This window comes from Trichosurus vulpecula, chromosome 2 (assembly GCF_011100635.1).
Source record: "Trichosurus vulpecula isolate mTriVul1 chromosome 2, mTriVul1.pri, whole genome shotgun sequence".
NCBI lineage: Eukaryota > Metazoa > Chordata > Mammalia > Diprotodontia > Phalangeridae > Trichosurus > Trichosurus vulpecula.
Window position 1 is genome coordinate 409,102,000 of NC_050574.1, and position 19,963 is coordinate 409,121,962.

Here is a 19,963-nt window from a genome sequence, read left to right on the forward strand (position 1 = left end):
AGAGGGTCTAAATAAGTCTTGTTAGCCTGGTCTTTTCATCAATTCCCGTACACACAAAAACTTGTCACCATGGCCAAATGCATAAGTTTTATGTGAACTGGACACTTGAAGTAGACAGGATCACATACAAATGTTGGCGGAGACCATTACCTCTCTCTCATTCTATCACTTACAGAATAATCAGCATCGAGCTACACATAAACAGTTTTCACTGACTATTAGTACATCTCTAGGTGTTCTGGCCAAAATATGACACGAGATGCAGGAAAGGTGGCTAACACGTTCTCCTTTCCCTTCCATTTGGCTGAATCAACACAAAAAAGTTTCAGACAGGAGTCAGAGGGCAGAAAACATTTAATGCTTCTCTACAATCAACTTTTCATAAGTAATTACTGTTCGGTCATTCAATTGTAACCAACTCTTCATAACCCCATGAACCACAGCACAACCAAGCCCTTCTGTCCTCCACTATCTCCTGAAGTCTTTCCAAGCTCACGTTCATTACTTTCACGACACTATCTGTTCATCTCATGTTCTGCCATCCCTTTCTCCTTTTGCCTCTTAGCATGGTTTTTTCCAAAGCGTCCTGTCTTCTCACTAGGTGGCCAAAGTATTTAAGTGTCAGCTTCAGTATTTGTCTTTCCAATGAAATGATAACAGACACTATCAAACTCTTATACTACTATTTATACATATACTTACACCTCATGACCAGCTTAATAATTGTAAGAGTAAGGGGGCCTTCAAGATGGGCCCTGTGTATCTCCAAATAAGTCAATTTAACAAGTGTTGAACACTCCTAGTAAGGGTAAGGTGGTGGGAATACAAATACTTTGGCTTCAAAGTAGATATGTTCTATTAGAAGGGATGCAACATATGCAAAGGCAAGTAACACAAAAGGTTGGTAGTAAATGAGAGATGAAGCCAAAGTATTCCTAGAATATTTGAAGTGAGAAGACAGTACTTTCAACTGGAGGGATTAAGGGAAGTTAAAAATTGAAGAGGCTGTATTTGAGCTAAATTGAGAAGGAAGGTAAGGATTTAGAAAGATATTCCTACTTGGGGAAGGAATAAGTGCAAAAAAGTTTCATAGGATTACACACCTAGAGTTGCTTGAACTCTTCTAATTCACAATATTAAAGTATGTGAAGTTTTAATAATCCTTCCAGTCTATGGTAGGACCAGACTTCCTTTGTTTCACACAACAGGGATGAGTTTTCCCTAAAAAGCAACAAAGATGTCCCTGGAACTTTCTTGGCCCCTGTCTTGATTGATGCAGAGTCATGGTAGTCCAATGGCATAAAAAATCCCACACACAATGCAGAAGGGTCCTTCTGACTTGATGGATTTCTGAAGACCCTAAGAGTTACCATGCTGTTCGTTAAATTCTACCCTGATGATGAAATGTTTCCATACAAAGAGAAAAGGGACCATGTCTAGAGAAATTAAATGCTACTGAATCCTTGCTTTGCATATCCTTGTTGTGGAGTGGTGGATAAATGTGACATATAGTGGCGGGGATGGGCAATGTTATAAATTTCATTTCCAAAAACAAGTCAGTTTTCTGAGGTTTCCTGTTTGCACTCAGAATGCCCCTAATGCCCATATATAATTATGTCCTTGCTATATACTCACAGATTCACAGAATTGTAGAGCTGCCTCTATCTTTAAATGTGAATGAATCTTCATTATTTTGTATTAATGCATGAAAGTAGTGTCAAAATAACACAGCACTTGTTAATCCAAAAATCATTTCTAAAGAATGTATTAAATGATTAAAAAATTACCTTCTCTAGTTATATTTTGCAGAAAACTAATATTAAATCGAAATTAATATTAGTCAGAATTCCCTGAGAACATATTGATGAACAGCAGCCCAGAAGCATTCCTGATCTTTAAAGTTGACTGCAATTAACTCCCTTAGAATAAAGGGTAGTTCTTCAGCATTCTGGTGATGGGTAGAGGAATTTACAAAAATTCAAAATAAAGGGAAAAAAATACTAGTTTAAGGAATCCAAAGGAAAGGATGTTAGCTGAGAGGAGCCTGCTCCTAGTATGACCTGCTCCAGCATGGGATCTCCTTTTCATGTTCCCAGATCTTAAACCTAATACTAAAAGACTAATTGCATCCAAAATCAAGAGATGATTAAATGAATCTCAAGTTGGGGTGGAGCCAAGATAGCGGCTGGAAAGCAGGGACTAGCATGAGCTCCCCGCCAAGTCTCTCCAAAAACCTATAAAAAATGGCTCTGAACCAATTCTAGAACTGCAGAACCCACAAAAGAGCAGAAGGAAGCAGGGCTCCAGCTCAGAACAGCTTGGATGGTCTCTGGGTGAGGTCTATCCCACACGGAGCTGGGAGCAGAGCGGAGCAGAGCCCAGCATGAGCGGCACAGACCAACCAGACCAGGAGCTGGGCGGAGTGTGCCCTAGCGCCCTGAATCAGTGAGCTGTGGCAGTTACCAGACTTCTCAACCCATAAACACCAAAGACAGCAGAGAAGGTTAGTGGGAAAAGCTGCGGGAATGGAAGGAGTTCGCTGTTTGGCCACCGTCCCCGGGGCAGTAGAGGTGGGGCAGCTATAGAAGTACAGCTGCAACTGCTTCCAGTCCCAGGCCCACCTGGTGGGAGGAATTAAGTGGCGGATCAGAGCAGGAGTGCACAGCCTGCTGAAGATCTAAGCCCAGTCTGGGTTGGGGGTTCTTGGGGAAGGAGGAGTGCTGGTGTGGCAGAGCTGGCACATCCCCCCAGGCTTGGAACATAGTTCTCTAAACTCTACAAGGAGTCATACCCCACTGAAAAACTCAAGGGTCAAGTTAGTTGGCTGGGAATATGGCCAGGCAGCAAAAAACGCACCCAGATTCCGTCTCAGACTTTGTATTCTTTCTTTGGTGACAAAGAAGACCAAAACATACAGCCAGAAGAAGTTAACAAAGTCAAAGAGCCTACAACAAAAGGCTCCAAGAAAAAAATGAATGGGTTCCAGGCCATGGAAGAGCTCAAAAAGGATTTGGAAAAGCAAGTTAGTGAAGTAAAGGAAAAATTGGGAATAGAAATGAGAAGGATGCAAGAAAATCATGAAAAACAAGTCAATGACTTGCTAAAGGAGACCCAAAAAATACTGAAAAATATACTGAAGAAAACAACACCTTAGAAAATAGACTAACTCAAATGGCAAAAGAGCTCCAAAAAGCCAAGGAGGAGAAGAATGCCTTAAAAAACAGAATTAGCCAAATGGAAAAGGAGGTCCAAAAGACCACTGAAGAAAATACTGCTTTAAAAATTAGATTGGAGCAAGTGGAAGCTAGTGGCTTTATGAGAAATCAAGATATTATAAAACAGAACCAAATGAATGAAAAAATGGAAGACAATGTCAAATATCTCATTGGAAAAACCACTGACCTGGGAAATAGATCCAGGAGAGAGAATTTAAAAATTATTGGACTACCTGAAAGCCATGATCAAAAAAAAGAGCCTAGATATCATCTGTCAAGAAATTATCAAGGAGAACTGCCCTGATATTTTAGAGCCACAGGGCAAAACAGAAATTGAAAGAATCCACCGATCGCCTCCTCAAATAGATCCCAAAAAGAAATCTCTTAGGAATATTGTCGCCAAATTCCAGAGCTCCCAGATCAAGGAGAAAATACTGCAAGCAGCCAGAAAGAAACAATTTGAGTATTGTGGAAACACAATCAGAATAACCCAAGATCTGGCAGCTTCTACATTAAGAGATCGAAGGGTTTGGAATACAATATTCCGGAGGTCAATGGAGCTAGGATTAAAACCAAGAATCGCCTACTCAGCAAAACTGAGTATCATGCTCCAAGGCAAAATATGGACTTTCAATGAAATAGAGGACTTTCAAGCTTTCTCAGTGAAAAGATCAGAGCTGAATAGAAAATATGACTTTCAAACACAAGAATCAAGAGAAGCATGAAAAGGTAATCAAGAAAAAGAAACTGCAAGGGATTTACTAATGTTGAACTGTTTTGTTTACATTCCTACATGGAAAGATGATGTGTATGATTCATGAGACCTCAGTATTAGGGTAGCTGAAGGGAATATGCATATATGTGTATACCTGTTTATGTGTGTGTGTGTGTGTGTGTGTGTATATATATATATATATATGTGAATGTGTATGTATATGTATATGTATGTGTGTGTATATATATACACAGAGAGAGAGAGAGAGAGAGAGAGAGAGAGCAGGCACAGGGTAAGTTGAAGATGAAGGGAAGATATCTAAAAAAAATAAAATCAAATTAAGGGATGAGAGAGGAATATATTGAGAGAAGGAGATAGGAGAGATAGAATGGGGTGGATTATCTCGCATAAAGGTGGCAAGAGGAAGCAGTTCTGTGGGAGGAGGGGAGAAGGCAGGTGAGGGGGGAATGAGTGAATCTTGCTCTCATCAGATTTGGCCTGAGGAGGGAATACCATACATACTCAATTGGGTATCTTACCCCACAGGAAAGAAGAGGGAAGAAGATAAAATAAGGGGGGGATGATGGAGGGGAAGACAGATGGGGTGGAGGGAATCAAAAACAAACACTTTGGAAAGGGGACAGGGTCAAGGGAGAAAATTCAATAAAGGGGGAGAGGTTAGGAAGGAGCAAAATATAGTGAGTCTTTCACAACATGAGTCTTGTGGAAGGGTTATACATAATGATACACATGTGGCCTATGTTGAATTGCTTGACTTCTTAGGGAGGGTGGGTGGGAAGGGAAGAGGGGAGAGAATTTGGAACTCAAAGTTTTAAAAACACATGTTCAAAAACAAAACAAAAGTTTTTGCATGCAACTAGAAAATAAGATACACAGGCAATGGGGCGTAGAAATTTATCTTGCCCTACAAGAAAGGAAGAGAAAAGGGGATGGGAGGGGAGTGGGGTGCCAGAAGGGAGGGCTGACTGGGTAACATGGCAACCAGAATATATGCCATCTTGGAGTGGGGGGGAGGGTAGAAATGGGGAGAAAATTTGTAATTCAAACTCTTTTGAAAATCAATGCTGAAAACTAAATATATTAAAGAAAGAAAGAAAGAAAGAAAAATAAATTTAAAAATTGAATCTCAAGTTGATGAGATTATATAGGGAAGAAGATATTATGAAGTTGGGTGCCTTCTGGTATTCTTTGTCTACTCCTGGGATATGTCTAATCTAAGTTGCTTGACCTCTAAAGTTTTAAAAAAAATGAACTTAGCTAAAAGGCAGTTCCATAAAACCCAAACGTTCTTCCCCTCACATTCCAAGTGGTTCTGCACTTTGGGGGGTTTAGGAAAAAAAAAGTCAATGCTGGGGGAAAGAGGGTAAGGAGAATATGGCGGGGCACAGAAAATATTTTAAATCATGGAGAATGCCAAATGTGGAAGGGCTCCTGTAGATCTCATGCAAGTAAAGATGAAATGAATGAACCTAAATCATGAAAATGAAATCACAAATAAAAGGTCCAAATTTTCAATTTAGAATCTCACAAATATTTATTAAGTACAAATCTATGAAAGACACTGAGAATAAAAGACAGATCCAATAAAAGATAGATCCAAAAAAGACCTTGTTTTCAGTTATTAATCTAACAGAGGATAGGGAGAGAGTGAGAAAGATATTGTGCACAAATAATTAGGATACAAAGGAGAATGTGAAAGGTATAAGGAGAAATATAGTAATATGAGGAGTCAAGGAAAACTTCATAAAAGGATAGGACTTGAGATGGACCTTAAAGATTTCAAGAAGTAGTCCAGAGGTGGGACAATCACATTTTAAGCAAAGGAAGAAGGAAAAAAAAAGGAATGAGAGAAGAAGAGACACAAGATGGAAAGCAGAGAGTAGTACAGTTACAGTTTGGCTGAAACAGAACAAGTGGACTGAGATAGTATGAAATAATGCTAAAACCACATATTGGAGTCAGACTATGTAAGGCCTTGAGTGCAAAGAATTTATATTTGATTCAATAGGTGTCAGGAAGCTACTGACTGTTTTTAGTATTGGGATGGCATGTTCAGTGCAATACCTTAGGAACATTACTTGGGCAGTGTTGTGAAGAATTAAAGAGGAGAAAGACTTGTGGCAAGAAGTGTAGTGAGTAAAGAGAGGGAGAGAGGTCTAAATGATAGCTACTAGGCTATCATTTAGTGAAAATGTTTAGGATAGAGAAATCTCAGTATATTATCAGGTTGAGGAATAAGAAGATATTAGGGAGGGGTAAAATTAAAGATCACATAGGGGAGCTTGAGTGAGTAAGATTATGGGGATGTGAGAGGAAGGTACCGAGAGCACAAGTAGAGGGATAAATTTTGCTAAGGAGGGGGCCTATGTCTTACTCAGGCTGGAAGGCAGGAGATGATGGGAAAGGTCATTGAGATACTTAGAGTAATAAAATTGAGCAAGTTCACATCAAATGGTTTCAACTGAAGCAAATGGAAATAGAAGTCATCTGCTAAGAGTAAAGGTGGGTTTATGAAGTTAGGCGCCTTAAGAGGGAAGACAGGATTTTGAACAGCTTTTGTAGAGATTCTGTATCACAGAAATTCAGAGCTGGAAGGAATCTCAGTGGCCATGTAGACCAAATGATGCCTAAAAAAGAATCCCCTGTACAGCATACCTAAAAAGTGGTTCCCCAGTGTATACCTAAGGAGCACCAGTGAAGGGAAACCAGTTGCCTGCTGAGGCAGTCTATTCCACTTTTAGCCAGTTATAGTTGTACAGTTTTTTCTTATAATAGGCCTAAATTTATCTTTTTTTTTTGTAACTTCTGCCTACACTAGTCTGTCCCCTGATGCTAGGAAGAACAATTCTTATCTCTATGCCCCCTGACAGCTGCAGATAGTCTAGAATGGAGTGGCAGGCAATAGATTAGGAAAAGGACTATTATACAGCAGTGAAGGTTCAGATAAATGAATTTGTAGTGAGCCAAGTAAGAATGATTTCATGATTTCCTAAAGCAGCGCATGACCCCTCCAGAGTAGGGAAGGAGAGAAGTAAATGATAAGTGCTACCTAAAGTAAAGAGTAAGTTAGGAATGCCATTAAGGGTAAAGGGTTCAAAGATAGAAGAGAAGGAATAATTAAAATGACTCACCATAGGGTCAAAATTGGGAAGAGAGAGAAATTAGGATCAGGGCAGCTGATAGATTGGAAGAGCTGAGGAGGATATGGAACAAAAAGTAAATCGGGGAAGTGAAAGGTAAGAGATTATAATCAGGGACAAGAACTTGAGAGTTCAGGATCTTGGAGGTAAAGCAATTTTGAGTGATGGCAAGGTCTAAGATACTGCTCTAGTGGGTGAATACAGCAGAATAGAGATAGCAGAATTTAAGGAGTTCAGTGAACTATAAACAACTGTTTATTGAAGTCTCTGTAGATGCAGGATGGTAGGAGAGCAGACAGTATGGTACAGTAGAAATGGCATAATGGTTGGGAGGGTAAGCATGCAGGCAGCAGCATGGGCTTGACTGGTCATCAGGACTATTAAGAAAATGACATGGTACAAAGACAACGTGGTACAAAGGTAAGAGTGCTGAATATGGAGTCAGGAGAAACTTGGATTCAAATCCTGCCTCTGACAACCAACATATTTCAACTTCAGCTTCCGTATCGGTAAAATGGGTATAATACTTATTGTACTTCTCGTAAAAAAGCTTTTGAAACATTAGAACACCACATAAACATCAGCTGTGGTGATAGCAATGATGATTGATGAGGGAATGCCCAAAAAAATGGCCGACTGACAAAAATACATGTGAATAGCATTCTTTTGGAATATTAAGACTTTCCAAGATCACTAAAGATCATTTTACAGATGAAGAAACTGAGGCTAGTTGGACTAGATGATCTCTGAGGCTCTTTTTAGTTCTGCAGTTTGGCTATAATTTATGGTTAATGACAAACTAATGGCATCATTAGTTTTTACAGGTTATAAAGGTAGAGATGTATATGTATTTATATGTATATTGCTCGTTAATTGGTTGGCAAACTGTTACCTTATTTGGATTCCATATTCAAAAGCTGCAATACTCTGGGCCTGGGATGAGCTTAAACATACCTTTGCACTACAAAGGAAACAATTTGCTAGAGAAATTAATGGTATAAATAAGATTACAAGTGTTTCTTTTCAAGCACTTTAGAAGTATTCATTTACATGAAAATTATTACTATGCTAATAAGTCCCAAAGGAATTCTATTCAGCAATGCTTCACTAGCCCGGTTCAATTCCTCTATGAGATCCAAATATCCTTTTTTTCTAGTGAAAGGAATCATAAACAATAACAATAATCCTCATTTTTTAATTATATAAATTGAGGTCATAGAATTTAAGTGATTTCGCCAAAATCATACAAGTGAATAAGAGAATTAGTACTAGAAAGTTGGTATCCTCTCAGTCCAGTGCTCCTTCCATAAATTAAACCACTTTGCTTCCCTTCTTTGCCTATTGTTCAACAGAAAGGAAGGAAGGAAGGGAGGAACAAAGGAAGAAAAAATCGTGATCTCATCAATGAGGGTAACTCATTTTTGGGCAGATTAAAAAAAATATGCTTTCTTTTTTCCCCCATCCTGTAGAATTCTTGTCTATGGTATTCCATAGATGGTCCACAGTTCATCCTTCCAATATGCTGATGGCTTTCTTCTAATTTTTTTTAAACATTTTATAGGGTTCAATGGTGCTGATCACCAGATGGGATAAATTCTTTTTTCTAATCATACATATCCTCATTGATACCCTTTTTACCACCATGTTAGCATAGGTCATTATTAAAAATATGTTGTAGCCTGCATGCTTCCCCCTAATAATGATAGGTATTACATTCCAAGGCACTGTGCTAGACACTTTACAATGTTTTATCTTTTGTTCCTACAATAACCATGGGAGATAGGTATTATTTCCATTTTATAGACAAGGAAACTGAGGCAAACAGAGGTTAAATGATTTGCCCAGGGTCACACAGCTTGTAAGTGTCTGAGGCTGGATTCGAACTTAGGTCTTCCTGATTCAAGGCCCAGTGCTCTAACCATTGTGCACCTATCTGTTTCTTGCAACTAATACACCTTTCCATTGCTGTTTGGCTCACCTACAACTATGATTCCTTAGGGATTTTACTTGTCCAAGATTTGTAAACATAAAGCATCAGAAGGAAAAAGAAAAAACGTTGAAGATATGTACCAGGAAACAGCTTGAGACAGTTAAAGGCACTGCATTGTTTTCTAAACCATTAAATGCATATACCACAACTTGTTTGGACATTCCTCAATTAAAGGTTGAGATACCTGAGTAGCCAGCTATTGCTAGAAAAACCCTGCCCCCAGCCCCTAACTACAAAACCCAGTTTGCATAATAAAGAGTGGACTCAGACCTTTTGGAGTCTAGCAAAAGTTCCTGGGGCTCCCTGACTCCTCCAAGGAATGTCAATAGATAAGATTATCCCACTTAACCCCAGTCAGAATCTGTGATCTGTCAGAACCATTGTTCCTGTACCCCCAGACCACCCTGTGACCTGGCATGTAAATTTCCTATATAATCCACACCTTCACCTCAAAATGGGGCCATTGATTTGGGTAGCACCCCGATGGCCACCGGCTAATAAATTCTCCATTTAACTTATACTCTGTGGAGTGTCTCACTCACTTCTGATACAACAAGGTCATCCAGTTTGTTTCCAGTTCTTTGCTACTATAAAAAGTGCTGCTCTAAATATTTAGATATATATGAGGCTTTTCTTTTTATGTCTGAACTTCTTGAGGTATATGCCCTGCAGTGAAATCTCTGGATTAAAAGTATGCCCATTTTAATTACCTTCTTCTCATAATTCCAAACTGCTTGATCAATTCACAGCTCCACCAATACAGCATGTGCTCAACTTTACGTAACCCCTCCTACAATGACCATGTAATTTTTGCAAATCTGTTGGCGTGTAGTCTCAAACAGGTACCTAGGGGGCTCAATAGAGAGAGCACTGGGCCTGGGGTCAGAAAACTCTGAATTCAAATTCAGCCCCAGATGCCTACGAGCTGTGTGACCCTAGGCAAGTCACTTCACCTTTGCTTACCTTAATCCACTGGAAAAGGAAATGGCAAAGCACTTAAGCATCTTTGCCAAGAAAGCCTCATGGACAGCATGGTCCATAGGGTCACAAAGAGTTAGACAAGATAGAACAAGAAGGTGGAACCTCAGGACTGACTGGTACGAGTATTGATTTGGAACATGCTTTCATATGTTCATTATTAGTTGCAATTCTTCTGAGAACTGTTTCTTCGACCACTTATCTATTGAGGAATTCTTTTTTTTTATATGCTTCTGAAATTGTCAATATATGATATGTTTTTAGTAATCATTAATCTCACGGAGGAGGCTCAGCAATAGTCTGGGAACTGATGAAATTACAGTGTAAGCTACCAACAAGAACACCATCATCCACAAGGAACTCTTTCCATTTGGCTCCAGTGAAAGATATTCTCCATGACAATGACAAATTGCTTTAGGCAAGCACACATTTTTTTTGTTTTGTCTTGCTTGACCTCAATAATCAGAGGGTTGTAGAACAAAGTTATCTAGGTGACTGAATTACCAAGGAATCTTTTCTATGCTTAGCATATAATTGAGAGATTCATTGCTAGAAAAGACCCTTCAAGGCTGAATTTTGCTTTAGTAAACCAAAGGCTTTTTTGTTTGCTTACTTTTTGTAATCAATAATAAACAGCAGGTTCTTGAATTCTAAGCACAGTTTAGTCAAATGTGTGACTTTAAAGATATGGTTGGTTACAGAGAATCATTTGTTAAAGCCTGCATGTTCCCTTTTCATATCCTCATCAAAGATATCTTCAATAGGCATGTAGGTAATTCTTGTAAAGATGTTATAAAAACGAAAAATGCATATGAGATGGTAGTTACTTATGTTCTCATGATCATGCTGGGGTGGAGGGGACTGGTACATCATTGATATTTTTTCCCACTGTTTTGTTATCTTTCTTTCCTTTACATGTATGTATGTTTACATAGATGACCTCAACAGTTTCAAGGCTGTGTCTCTTCCAGCACAGTGTGTATTGTTTTGGTCTATCCACTCTTCCCTGTTTCATCTTTCTACTGACATTTCTATTTCTTTGAATAGCACACTGGGAACTGGGATACAGGGGACCCAAATACAATGGTTCCTCTGTTGCTGCTGCTGGAAATAGATTACTGAGGAAACACTGTCATTTAAAAAAATACATTCTATTTGTTATTTAGCCTTGTTTCATGCATCAATGTTTTTGGGATGATGTAGTATGGGTTTTATACCATATTTGGGTTAATATACCAAACTTTCTTTAGACTTATTCTGCTGCTTTAAAAGGCAATACTACTTCTAATCTCTCCAATTTTCCTCTGTAGTGTTTACAAATTATTTTGTATTTTAAATCTGTGTTGCCCTTGGATACCATCTACCTCCACTTGGTAAGATCAAGTATCTCCTGGCTACCACATATTCTGGCCGCTTTCAGATTCCTCCCTCCTTGTAGTGTTTGTTTTATATTGGTTAAACTTTAGAAAGAAATGATATCCTTGTCTTTTTAAATTTCGCATTTTTTAGCCTTAGTAGCTTATTTATATAGGTCACACTGAAGCTGTTGTAGTTCTTCTTACTATTCCTTGTTACTTTTTATTTTGAGGTTAATTTTGGCCTTACTCCCCCTATTAAATAGTCTATCTGTCCACAGTTTATTCTGACATGATTCCAATAAGAGTAACAAGCTGTTTATTTCTATTAGAATATGCTCAAATTCATATTTTGTGGTGATGTAAGATATTAACCATGTTTATTTAGCACTTTCCAATTCTCTTTTGTGTATGCTTGTGCATATTTATACAATATACATTATTCATTTTATATATAAAGAATATACATATTTATATAAATATAAATTAATAAAGCACTTATTATATATAGGTGATACTCCTCAGTATCTAAAAGCTTTTTTTTTAACCTTTTTCCCCCCACTTCTGCATACTTCATGTTAAAATTACCTAGTTTGGAGAACCTTGTCAAGTTCTTCATAGAGTTCCTCTACCTCTTCATCCTTCGCAACAGATGTTGGTAAATAAGTTACAATTATCTTCATATTTGTCTTTTCACAACTATGAACTGTTGTTTTTTGTTGCTTTTGGGTGAAGGCTGAAACTAATTCTGCCAATTTTTTTTAACTTTAAAGAAAGCCTGTGAGCCATAATTGTACTTGGACATAATTTCCTTCTTTCTTCTGATGGCTGGCTCCTTCTACACAGGAGTTGCTTCCTCAGCTGATGGCTGTGAAGGCTGTCTAGAAGTAAGACTTGGTCTGAGGGTAGCTAGGACTCTTTTGTCTATTTGTCTCTCAATGACAAATGGTTATGCTGATGGTGATGAGGAAGGTGGGCCCCTTTTCTACAGTGATCTCTCCTCTACCTATAACTGTGGTTTCTGTTTTCTTTGGTTTACCATTGGGGCCATTTTGACTCATGTAAATGACTCAGGGCTTGACACAGTTGAAGGTAACAGATAAACTTTGCTAAGAGACAAGTAGTCATTGCTGTCTACCTCTTCATTCTTCCTCTTACACTAGAAAGAGTCTGAGATATTGAGTCAAAGGAGCTAGGTCTGTACCACCACTGTATTATCAACACTCCTGATGCTTGCTCCTTATTCTCAACTGCTACAGCCTCTCTAACCCATCAGTGTCACTGTGGAAGTGGAAGAGGGTTAAGAACTACTCATTTTTTATTTTTCTTTGTTGCATGGGTTTCCATGGCCAAAGAATTCATCACCCAGTAGTCAACCAACTAGTTCATGGTAGTAAAATTACATCTGAAGAATAATTCTGAAATGTTGACTTTTCACCATAACATAATGGCACCCCCTTCACTTAGCCCAAATAAATGAAGTTTCATATCATAGAATATATAGCTGCTTGCTGTAATTTCAAAACATACTCAGGTTATCCAAGACACTAAAAGATGGAGTTTGCTTGTTTTCCATTTACAGTTATCATCTCCCTTAACCCATTATCTTAGGAAGCATATTGTTAATTGTAAATTGGCTAGTCAGAGAATTTCCCATGCATATTTAATTCTCATGCTACTAATTTTCAAGCTCGCTCAACAGAATCAGTGAACAGTTTCAGAGAATAAACATGAAGCTGACAATGATCAGAAATAAATAAGGAAAATGCATAGGTTTGGGGAACCATTTCTTACAGGGGAGGTCTATAATAAATAAAAGAAGTATAAAAGGTCATGCAGAATTTCAAAAATTTTTCTACCTTTAATCTCTACAAAGTGGACAAAATAAAAAAAAATCACTACTCTGGCATATTTCTTACTGACATACAACTTCCTTACCTTAATGAGGTCTTCCCTGGAGGGAAAATGTGAAACTAAGTAATTTTCTCTGGTTTTTGTGTTAGTGATAGATACATGAAGTCGATTCTCTGCTATCTCATGAGCGTTAGAAGGAAGAATGGTCTCCATGCCTCCTCTAAAGAAGAGAAAACGATAAGCATTATTCACCTTTAATTATTGAACACCTTGTAAATATTTTAAAAGAGAGAGTGCTGAGTATGCCATAGTTTGTACAGAAAGTATTCAATACTCTGTCTTCATATACTCTTAGCTTTACATAAGACATGATACATAGGAAATATAAATAAGTACCTTAAGCGTGCCATAAAATCATAACCTGGTGTTATGGCACCCAAGTACTGCTTTCTAATTTCTTCAGCAAATCTGTATGTAAATTCATTACATTCCTGAAAAAGAAGATATTCACTAGAATTAAACAAAATCTTAACCACAAATCATTTTGGGGAGAGTGTTTGTCAACCAAGTATTAAATATATCAAGGACTTAATTTGCCCTGCAATTAAAAGATAACTGGTGTCAGCTGCTTCAGGCTCAATTATACATGTATAAAATGTGAATTCATTAATTTTTCACAGCAATGAAAATATTTGGGTGTGTATATATCAGTTGGAAACTGATCTGACAAGGAATTATGGAAGCATAATATAGCTAATGAGATGAATACCAATCCTTTAAGTGGGACATTTTTATGCAATAAATATTTCATGGCCACCTGGCTAAAGGCATCTCTGGTAAATAAGAAGAAGGTTGTTCTAAATATAATACAAGAAGACAGAAATCATGACAGCCAATCTAAGTCCACAGGCTCACAGATCTAGACTTTGAAGGGACCTCAAAAGTCATCTATAAAGTCCAATCCCTTCATTTTATAGATTAGGAAACTCTGTCCTAAGGAGGCCAAGTAACTTATCCAAGGTAACACAGGCAGAACACAATAGAGGTGGGATTCTAATGCAATTCAATGAGCCCTTACTAAGCATCTATTACGTATGGGCCAGGCACTAGGCTGGGTTCTAGAGATACAAAGTAAAAACAAAATATCCAATGCCTTCAAAGAGCTTGTAGTCTATTAAGAGAAAAGACCTTTTACCTAGAAAATTAAATACAAAATAAAGACCAAATAAAAAAAAATAAGGGGAAAGGGGTATGGGTCAGGACTAGCAAAGAGTAAAGTAGAATAAGTTTCTTATAGCAGGTGGCATTTTAATTGAGCTTTGAAAAAATCAAGGGAATCTCTGTGGCTGACTTCAGGAGAAAGTGCATTCCAGGCACAAGGTGACACCCAGTAGAAAGGCATGGAGATGGGAACAAGGAATATCGTGTACAAGGAACACCAGGCAAACCATATTGCCACTACATAAGTATCCTGAACTTTACAGGAAGTCAACGACATTAATTAATTCAGTGTCCGGTGATTACAAAAAGAAAAAAAAAAGTATAACTAGTTGCTCTACTGAATTCTGAATGGCCTAGTTATTTGATGAAACTAACTAGTCAACAGGGATGATACCACAGTGCCAGTTTTAGACAAAACATTTTATTTTAAAAGTTTAATTATGTAAACTCCTTATAATGTAAACAGGACACTATTACATTTTAATGTTGTAGCAAATGAGCAAAATTTTAATTTTCTATGACAAATTAGGGGAAAGAAGGAAGTATCCCTATATTCACAAATTAAAATTAACATGTCAGAAGATGATGGTAGTTATAAGGTCAGCTATAGGGTAGTTGTTGAAAACAATTTTACTATAATAATCAGGAGAGATCAGAGGTTCATCTATCTAGAGCTGGAAGAGAGCTCAAAGAGACAGGTAGGAGACAGATTACTGTAGAAAAGGGGCCCATTTTCTTCATCACCACCAGCAACAACTGCTGGTCAACTGCCATCAATAGACAGATAATCACAAGAGTCCCGGGAGTGGCAACATCCTTCAGACCACCAGTCTTGCTTCCAACTCGGTCCTCACAGACATTTGGGTAAGCAACTCTTGTGGACAAGGGGGCAGCAATCCTCACCCACTGGCAAATGACTGCTACTCACAAGGCAGGCAAACCAGCCTAGCTGAAATAGCAAGGCGAGGGGCAGCGAGGTGGCGCAGTGAGTGCCACAGTGGCACTGACCCTGGAGTCAGGAGGACCTGAGTTCAAATGTGACCTCAGACACTTGACACACTTACTAGCTGTGTGACTTTGGGCAAGTCACTTAACCCCAACTGCCCTGCCTTCGCCCTTCCAAACCCTCCCCCCCCCAAAAAAAAATAAAAATGAAATAACAAGGCACCCTGTGGGAGAAACAGAAGGCAGCGGCATGTGGCAGGCAAGTCAAACTATTACCATCACTACCTTGACTACCAGATCCCCACCTGAAGACCCTAAACCCAATCAATCCTGGGAGGCATCTTCTGTGGAGATGCAGTCTGACAATCAATCATTCTTGCAGGTGCTACACCCAGTTACTGAAGACCCAGAATAGAAAGTTCTTGCCACCAAAGTCCTTGCCATTGTCAAATAGTTCAACATCAGAAAATAATATGATTTTATTAGGGGAAATGGTGTTTAAGAAGAAGCATTAATGCCTGTTTTGTCACTGAAATCTTCCATGGGTTTTCTCCCCCATTACAATGTGAGTTCCTTGAAAGCAGGAAGTGTCTTACTTTTTATTTGTATCCCCATTGCTTAGCTTAGTGCTTTGAACAGAGTAAACGCTTCATTCACACATTCATTCAGGCAGGCAGCTTGCCGCGGTGGCTACTGAGCTGGTCTAGGAGTCATAAACACCTAGATTCAAATCTCTTCCCTGGTATATATTGGCCAAGTGACACTTAGGCACTCAAGGCAACACTCTAAGATTCTAAATTACCGAACAACTAGTTCTGTAATACTTGGATAAAGGACTCACAAGGACTTCTGTACGAAAATGAAATCACAGGTTCCCTTTCCTCCTCCCTTTGCCCCACCAAGAAAAAAATGTTTATCATGTACTTAGTACTCTAATAGCTGCAGCGCACTCTAGCATTCTTTCCACTGTATCATGCTGTTAATAGTCTGAGAGCAGCATCTCCAACTGTCTAACTTGGATTATTTCTACAATACAGCAAAAACAAGATGGAAGGGGATGTTCCTGGTACTTGAGAACTGCTATCTTATTTACACAAGCTCTTCTGCTCTGCTGTTGCAGTTTCCAGTTTTATTTTTCATAACTATTTAATTCTGTATTGATCGATATTATGGGGAAGAGAGGATATGTTTTGGGGCAAAGAATGTAATGGTTTAAAATGCTAGCCTCCAACGTTTCCTACTAAATAAGCTCCTTTAAGTAAGAGACTGGGCTTTGTAATTGGTATTTATGTAAAGCTTTGAGGCATGCAAAGCCTTTTACATACATTATCTAATCTAGTGTTTGTATCTTGCCCAGGTATCTATGGCACAGTGCTGCAGAACATGCTTAATAATTTTTTTTTAATCTGCATTGACTTGAATGGAAAACTGAATTCCTATTCACTGTCTATTTTAAAATATAATAACCTCTTTTACATTTTTAGAATACTAGTTATGAGAAGATAAAAACACTAATATTTGGCTAAATAGTGGCAAAAATAACCCTACAAAAAAAAGTGACAAAGACAATTTTCCTTACATGGGGGTTGGGGAAAGGGGAGAGGAGGATCAAAGAAAAACAGTAACAAGAACCTAGGGAATTAGATCTATAAAGCAGACAACAAAACTGAATAGAAAATATTTAGGCTTCATCAAAAGCAAGATTATTTTGACTCTTTGTCACTGGGTCCAAAGTCAGGAATTTTGCCCTCATATTTGAGAATGGAAATTTTTCTTTCTGAAGACAAAAGACATATAGAGGTTGCTCAATTTATTAAGCTTTTAATAACATCTATGTATCTATATGTATGCTTATAAAAGAAATCCCCTTTGAGAAAAAAGTGGAACTGAGGTCCAAGAACAAATAATTAAACTAGAATAAAATATTTCCTTCCCTTCAGCTTCTCCCCAATGTAATCATCTTTAAAAATATATATATAGTGCACGGGGGAAGGAGAAAGGCACAGATTTTCAAATGACTCAATTTTAGGCTTTTAATATATTTTTTTTAATTTCTCAGCCAAGCCTATTTTTCAAATCCAACATTTTGGTGAAGCCAAAAGTAATTCTTGATATTTTGTCCTAATTTCTCCACCACGCACATATTTTAGTTACTACTTAATTACCTCTATTTTTCCTGGTGCAGTTAACAAAACAGTTGCAACCAAAGATCCTGCAGAAGCTCCAGCAAAGCCCTTTACAACTTTCAGTAATTGTTTGCCATGTTTCCAAAGTGCAGATGCTGCCCCCAAGTGGTATATTCCCAGAAATCCACAAGCTCCGAAGGACAGGTTGATAGTCTTCATTCTTGCTGTGAAACGAGACACTAAAGTCAGAAAAAGGTTCCGCACAATACTGCAGAAAGGGATCCTTTATGTTGTTTTTTAATGGTTTGTTGTTCATATGAATTTGAAATCAGAAATATTTCCACCGAAACATCTTGGGAATGCAGTGCTCCAAATATAGGGGTTTCAACTCAGTCTAGGATATATGAATTGTCTTTAACAAAAAAAAAATTAATAAAATATATGGCTATACTTAACCCATTATTTGTTCAGTAGATTGTCACAACTTATTTCCTTCCGTCTATCTTTTTTTTAAAAAAAAAAACAAACATTTTTATCGTCTCAGACATAATATTTGGTCTTTCCTTGACCTTTAAAAGAATTGGAAGCCTTTGTAAAAACACTTTTACTAAAAATTCAGTAGTGTAAAATTGATAGCGATTATACCTAGGCTACAACTGAGACCCGTATTCCCTTTACACATGCAACATTGAACCTAAATATTTATTACCTTTGTGTTTTATTTTTTTTTTCCTAACTCCTGGGTGAGGAATCTGTAGCTTGGAGGCCACATACGGCCCTCTAGGTCCTCCATTGTGGCCCTTGGAAGGAATCCAAACTTCACAGAACAAATCTCCTTAACAAAAGGATCTGTTCTGTTAGAACCTGACTCATCATTAGAATTCAAATTAAAATGCTGCTACAATTAACCAATAATTTAGTAGGCCTCATATATTTTCAAATAAAAACACAGATCACATAACCTTCACAAAAAAAAAATCCATTATCAGCATTTCACTGTCAAAAATATTTCCTCAAGACATTTGGGCTGAAGTCATCATTTGACAGACCATTACCACACCTAGAAATTCTCGTGCCTTAAGAAAGGGTACTTTGAACAGGTCACTTTAAGAACCTCTCAGGCCTTGGTGTAAGAACTTATGCCCTGGATATGCTGCCTTTCTCTCCCCTTCAAAAGTTTTCCCTTTTATGCTTTCTTAGGAAGCTGAGTAAGTGTCATTAACCAGGGGGAAAGGGGAGGGGCAGGACAATAGAACCCACGTGGACCCCAAGGGCTGCATTTCCCGTGAGACCCGACAGAGCCCCTCATTTATCGCCCTGATCAGTAAATGGATCCACCAAGGGGCTTCCACAGAAATAAACGATGAAAATTGTAGTTATCTTCATCGCAATGAATCTCACTTCATCACACGGCACCCTAACATCAATTTCTAATTCTTTTTTTTACAAGTGTTATTTGTTGTGGAAGGATGGAGGTTTCATCCCTTTTCCCTTAACTCCTCAATTCAGTGGACATGATTATATTCGGCTGAGCCCGTCTACATTTGTTTCAAATGTGCGGGGGAGTGAGGAGGGGATGGCTGAAGGTCAAGTTCTGCCTTTAGACCCTCCTGGGGTATTGCGCCCCCCACCCCCCGGGGCTTAGTCACAGGCGTGGGGCGGGGTGGGGTAGGGGAGAGACATGAAAGGCCGGGCCTAGAAGGGTAAACCAGGGCTGAAGGTCAAGTGCAACCGGGCGCTGACCCAGGGCGATCCCTACAGTCAGATGGGGGAAGAGGGGCGCTTCTAAGTGAGCGACAACTTTTACCTACTCCTGGGTCCCCGTTTCATCTCCCTCCCCTCTTCTCCATCATACCAATTCTGGCCTGGGACTCAGCCATGTTGAATTATTCCCCCCTTGACACACATAAATTGGATCCGCCCGGTCACTCAACTCCCGCCCTCTTAGTCGAGCCGCCACCGCCGGGCGGGCTCCGGGGACGTTCTCTTTCCCGAACTCCAGCGGCCTAGCGCAGTGGGGTTAAAGTGAACCACGGTACGAGGAAGGGGCGGAGGAGAATGAAAGGACTAGAAGATCGCGGAAGGAGAAATAGCTTCCTCTCTCCCCGCCCAGCCGTCGAGCCCCGCCCCTAACGTGGTGGCTTATGACGTCATCCCGCTGATGCGGACGCCGCCCGAGGCCCCTGCCTAAATCGAAACGTCTTATTTTTAAAAAGTAAAACTAATCCCGAGAAGGTGAAATTAACCCAAGGAGGAGGAGACAGGGAGCGGGGTGAAGAGAGGGTTAAATGAAAGAGAAGCTTTGCGCAAGCGCGGTTGGCACGCTCCTAGAACTTGGGAGCGCGCACGAGCTGCTGCGCGTGCGCAAGATTCCCCCCTTCCTCCCCACCCCCGCCGGAGTGA

General features: G+C 39.0%; 1 protein-coding gene across 2 annotated transcripts in view; it reads right to left on the reverse strand.

Annotated features, from left to right (window-relative positions):
* The window catches only part of PNPLA4 (patatin like phospholipase domain containing 4), a 46,458-nt gene extending 26,762 nt beyond the window's left edge, over nucleotides 1-19,696 (reverse strand). The window contains exons 1-4 of one of the 2 annotated variants that reach the window (XM_036747664.1): nucleotides 19,416-19,696; nucleotides 17,600-17,784; nucleotides 13,665-13,759; nucleotides 13,353-13,488 (exon numbers count right to left, since the gene is read on the reverse strand). In XM_036747664.1, the coding sequence (XP_036603559.1) occupies nucleotides 13,353-13,488; nucleotides 13,665-13,759; nucleotides 17,600-17,784; nucleotides 19,416-19,440 (441 nt within the window). In that variant the 5' untranslated portion in view covers nucleotides 19,441-19,696. The other variant, XM_036747665.1, reaches the window with a different exon arrangement.
* Between the last annotated feature and the right edge of the window lie 267 nt (nucleotides 19,697-19,963).